Source organism: Bison bison, unplaced genomic scaffold (genome assembly GCF_000754665.1).
Source record: "Bison bison bison isolate TAMUID 2011002044 unplaced genomic scaffold, Bison_UMD1.0 scf7180017864352, whole genome shotgun sequence".
NCBI lineage: Eukaryota > Metazoa > Chordata > Mammalia > Artiodactyla > Bovidae > Bison > Bison bison.
Genome location: NW_011494924.1, coordinates 2,907,959 through 2,912,691, shown reverse-complemented (window position 1 = coordinate 2,912,691; position 4,733 = coordinate 2,907,959). Strand labels below are relative to the sequence as shown.

The 4,733-nt window shown below is 42.2% G+C and overlaps 1 protein-coding gene across 3 annotated transcripts in view; it reads left to right on the top strand.

The window, feature by feature from the left end:
- SVOPL (SVOP-like) overlaps nucleotides 1–4,733 on the top strand; it is a 96,093-nt gene that overhangs the window by 28,713 nt on the left and 62,647 nt on the right. For all 3 annotated transcript variants that reach the window (XM_010854926.1, XM_010854924.1, XM_010854925.1), the window contains one exon: nucleotides 1,917–1,980. In XM_010854926.1, coding sequence (XP_010853228.1) covers nucleotides 1,917–1,980 — 64 coding nt within the window. The remainder of the gene's footprint in view (nucleotides 1–1,916; nucleotides 1,981–4,733) is intronic.

Below are 4,733 nucleotides of genomic sequence, written 5' to 3'. Positions count from 1 at the left end.
CTAGTCTTTCCCATTCTATTGTTTTCCTCTATTTCTTTGCATTGATGACTGAGGAAGGCTTTCTTATCTCTCCTTGCTATGCTTTGGAACTCTGCATTCACATGGATATATCTTTCCTTTTCTCCTTTGCTTTTTGCTTCTCTTCTTTTCACAGATGTTTGTAAGGCCTCCTCAGACAGCCATTTTGCTCTTTTGCATTTCTTTTTCTTAGGGATAGTCTTGATCCCTATCTCCTGTATAATGTCACGAACTTCCTGATAATTTATCAGGTATCCTGATAGTTTATCAGGTACTCTGTCTATCAGATCTATCTAGTCCCTTAAATTTATTTCTTATTTCCACTGTATAATCATAAGGGATTTGATTTAGGTCATACCTGAATGGTCTAGTGGTTTTTCCTACTTTCTTCAATTTAAGTCTGAATTTGGCAATAAGGAGTTCATGGTCTGAACCACAGTCAGCTCCTGGTCTTGTTTTTGCTGTCTGTATAGAACTTCTCCAACTTTGGCTGCAAAGAATATAATCAATCTTATTTTGGTGTTGACCACATGGTGATGTCCATGTGTAGAGTCTTCTCTTGTGATGGTTAGATAGCATCATCAAATCAATGGACATGAATCTGAGAAAATTCCATGAGACAGTGAAGGAAATGGGAGTCTGGCATGCTACATTTTGTGGGGTTGCAGAGTCGAATACAACTTAGCAACTGAATGATGCTCCTAGGACATAGCTGTGTTCACCAGCCTGGAAGCTCTCTGAATCCTGTTTGTTAGGGATTTTTATGGAGGTTTCCTCATGTAGGCATAATTGATTATTAATTAGTTTTCCAGCCTCTCTCTTCTCTTCAGAGGAGGGGGGATAGGGCTGAAAATTCCAAGATTCTAATCATGCCTTAGTGTTTGAAGACCAGCCACCATCTAGGATGCATCAAGCATCACCTCCTTGGAATAAATGATGCGCCTATCATCCAGGAAATCCCAAGGTTTTCAGGAACTCTGTGTTGGGGACTGACGTCAAAGACCAAATATTAGCAGGAACCAGGGCTTTCCAGGGGCTTACCTTATAATTCAGTTGCTAAAGAATCTGCCTGCATTGCAGGAGACCTGGGTTCCATTGCTGAGTCTGGAAGATCCCCTGGAGGAGGAAATGGCAACCCACTCCTGTATTCTTGCCTGGAGAATCCCATGGACAGAGGAGCCTGGTGGGCTACAGTCCATGGGGTTGCAAGAGTTGGACACAACTTAGCGACTAAACCACCACCAGGGCTTCCCTAGTGGCTCAGATGGTAAAGAATCTGCCTGCATCTCAGAAGACCTGGGTTTGATCCCTGGGTCAGGAAGATCTCCTGGAGAAGGGAATGGCATCCCACTCCAGTATTCTTGCCTGGAGAATCCCATGGACAGAGGAGCCTGACAGGCTGTGGTCTGTGGGGTTGTAAAGAGTTGGACATGAGTGAGCATCTTTCACTTTCAGGGACAGAGACCAACATATGTATTTCTATCATTTTACAGTGATGAAATTTTTTTCTGAATTGTTTATCAAAGAAACAAGAAAAATTATGATTTTTTTTTGTTAAAGAAATGTTTGTTTAATTTTCGCTGTGCTGGGTCTTCATTGCTTTGTGCAGGCTTTCTCTAGTTGTGAGCAGGCATCACTGTTGTGGTGCTCGGGATTCTCACTGTGGTGGCTTCTTGAGTTGCAGAGCATGGACTCTAGGCACGCAGCAGTTGTGGCACGCGGGCATAGTTGCCCTGCAGAATGTGGAATCTTCCTGGACCAGGGATTGAACCTGTGTCCCCTGCACTGGCAGGTGGATTCTTCTCCACTGTGCCACCAGGGAAGTCCAATGACTGTTTTATAAGATGAGTTATTTGGCTTTATGAAAGCATAATTGTGTTTTTCCCCTTCCTGTTTAGGCTAATCATAAAGACGGAATTCTTGCCTACAAAATATCGAGGCTACATGCTCCCCTTGTCTCAGGTGAGTGAAGCCAAATTCTACCCAGTCTTCAGATCCCAGTTTTTCTCCTGGTCGGTTGATGGTCCTTTGATCAGCACACTCCTGGTACTTGGTACCAGCCAGAAAGCATTAGGGATGCTTGACCACAAAGGTCATTTCCAAGGCTTTCTGAGCCAGGACTTCTATCATCCATTAATCCAGCAGCAGCATTTAGAGCACAGTAACCCCTTCCCCAGGAAACAGTCCACTGGCTGGTTTCACTAGAATGACAGCCGCTCAGGAATGCATCTGGTATGAACTTTCTCTCCCCATTGAGTCTTCAGTGGAGGCACACTCTCAGCACCCCTTCTAGAGTCTCCCTTGTGGACAGTAGTGTGCATAACTGGCCCGTGCCTGTGAGCGCTTTTGTAATCTCCTCCTCCCAGCTGAGCCGTTTCCCCAGGTGAGAAGATGAGGATGTCTCCCACCGCTCCTCAGACCCCTGCTGGCTACTGACTAGAGGTTTTGCATCCAGAAGCTCCATCAGTCTAGGTGCCCTTGTACCATCTTTGATGTCATCCTTATCCTAAAGCCCTGACTTTCAGAGGACCCAGGAAGGTGATGACCCTTCCCACTGAAAAATATATTAATATATTTGGTGATGAATAAAGCAGTAGGAGAATATTTAAAATTTTATTTTTGATTTTTCTGACACTAAATTTAGACAACAACAATAAAAAATGTAGGCAAACAAATGCTAACTCTTTATATCCCTCCCAGCTTTCTGCTTATCTTTGTCAAGATAAATGCCCACATTTTCAATAGTTAGGGGTTGGGTTTTACACTGAATGTGATTTAATAGATGTGATCCGGTTCAGGCTCACCTGTGGACATTTTCTCTTCCATCTACTCCCATTGCTTTTGTCATGATCCCATGTCATGACATTGTTTTATCTCATTGCTGGTTTTATTTTCCGGGTCTTTTGGGGTCATCTAATTGATGAATCCAATGGTTTTAGGTGGCTAATGGGTTGGCCAAAAAGTTCTTTTGGGTTTCCCATAACATTGCAAGGCAAAAACTGAACAAACTTTTTGATGTTTCTTTGCACCGCCCGCCCCTCCCCACCCCAAAATATTTACCTACAATGAAGAGCATCTTCTTACTACTGAGCCACCACAGAAGCCCTGGTACAGTGTCTAACAGCAAATCCTGTTGCCTTTACCTCCAAAACATGTGCCAAATCCATCAAACAGGAAAAAAAAAATTTTTTTTTCTTATCATTTCACTACTAAAATCCTTTTCAGTGCCACATATGCTGTTACCCAGTCTGCTACAGTAGCTTCTTACTGGCCTTCTTACACATTGCTTTTTCAGAAAGATCATCCCTGATCACACAAGTCATTCTCACATTACTTTTTTCTTTTATAGCTCTTACTACTTTCTGAAATATTCTTGCTGTTTTAAAAATAGACTCCCTTGGTGATGAAATAGTTACCCTGTAAGTGGCCCCCCAAAGGGTCTTTTAAAGTATTATCTTCTCTCCATCTCTGTGAGGTGGAATGGAGTTATCATCTATTCTTCATCTTCCACTGGGAAAATAATGCTCACGATAACACTCGGACCTGTTTTAATTCCCAACTCATGAGGGTGGCTGCCATGCTCTTTGTTGATATAAAATAATCTCAAGATAAATTTTTCAGGACAGAAAGCAGAATTGAGAAATATTTATACTATGTTACCATTTTAAGCAAAGAACAAAATGTATCCTCATTAGCTTGTATATGTTTAGAACAGGGGAGGTTCTTGACATTGTACAGGAGACAGGGATCAAGACCATCCCCAGGGAAAAGAAAAGCAAAAAACAAAAATGGCTGTCTGGGGAGGCCTTACAAATAGCTGTGAAATGAAGAGAAGCAAAAAGCAGAGGAGAAAAGGAAAGATATAAGCATCTGAATGCAGAGTTCCAAAGAATAGCAAGGAGAGGTAAGAAAAGCCTTCTTCAGGGATCAATGCAAAAGAAATAGAGGAAAACAACAGAATGGGAAAGACTAGAGATCTCTTCAAGAAAATTAGAGATACCAAGCGAACATTTCATGCAAAGATGGGCTCGATAAAGGACAGAAATGGCATGGACCTAACAGAAGCAGAAGATATTAAGAAGAGGTGGCAAGAATACACAGAAGAACTGTATAAAAAAGATCTTCACAACCCAGATAACCACGATGGTGTGATCACTCACCTAGAGCCAGACATCCTGGAATAGGTCTAAGGTCAAGTGGGCCTTAGAAAGCATCAGTATGAACAAAGCTAGTGGAGGTGATGAAATTCCAGTGAAACTATTTCAAATCCTGAAGGATGATGCTGTGAAAGTGCTGCACTCAATATGCCAGCAAATGTGGAAAACTCAGCAGTGGCCACAGGACTGGAAAAGGTCAGTTTTCATTCCAATCCCAAAGAAAGGTAATACCAAAGAATGCTCAAACTACCGCACAATTACACTCATCTCACATGCTAGTAAAGTAATGCTCAAAATTCTCCAAGCCAGGCTTCAACAATACGTGAACCGTGAACTTCCAGATGTTCAAGCTGGTTTTAGAAAAGGCAGAGGAACCAGAGATCAAATTGCCAACATCTGCTGGATCATGGAAAAAGCAAGAGAGTCCCAGAAAAACATCTATTTCTGCTTTATTGACTATGCCAAAGCCTTTGACTCTGTGGATCACAATAAACTGGAAAATTCTGAAAGAGATGGGAATACCAGACCACCTGACCTGCCTCTTGAGAAACCTATATG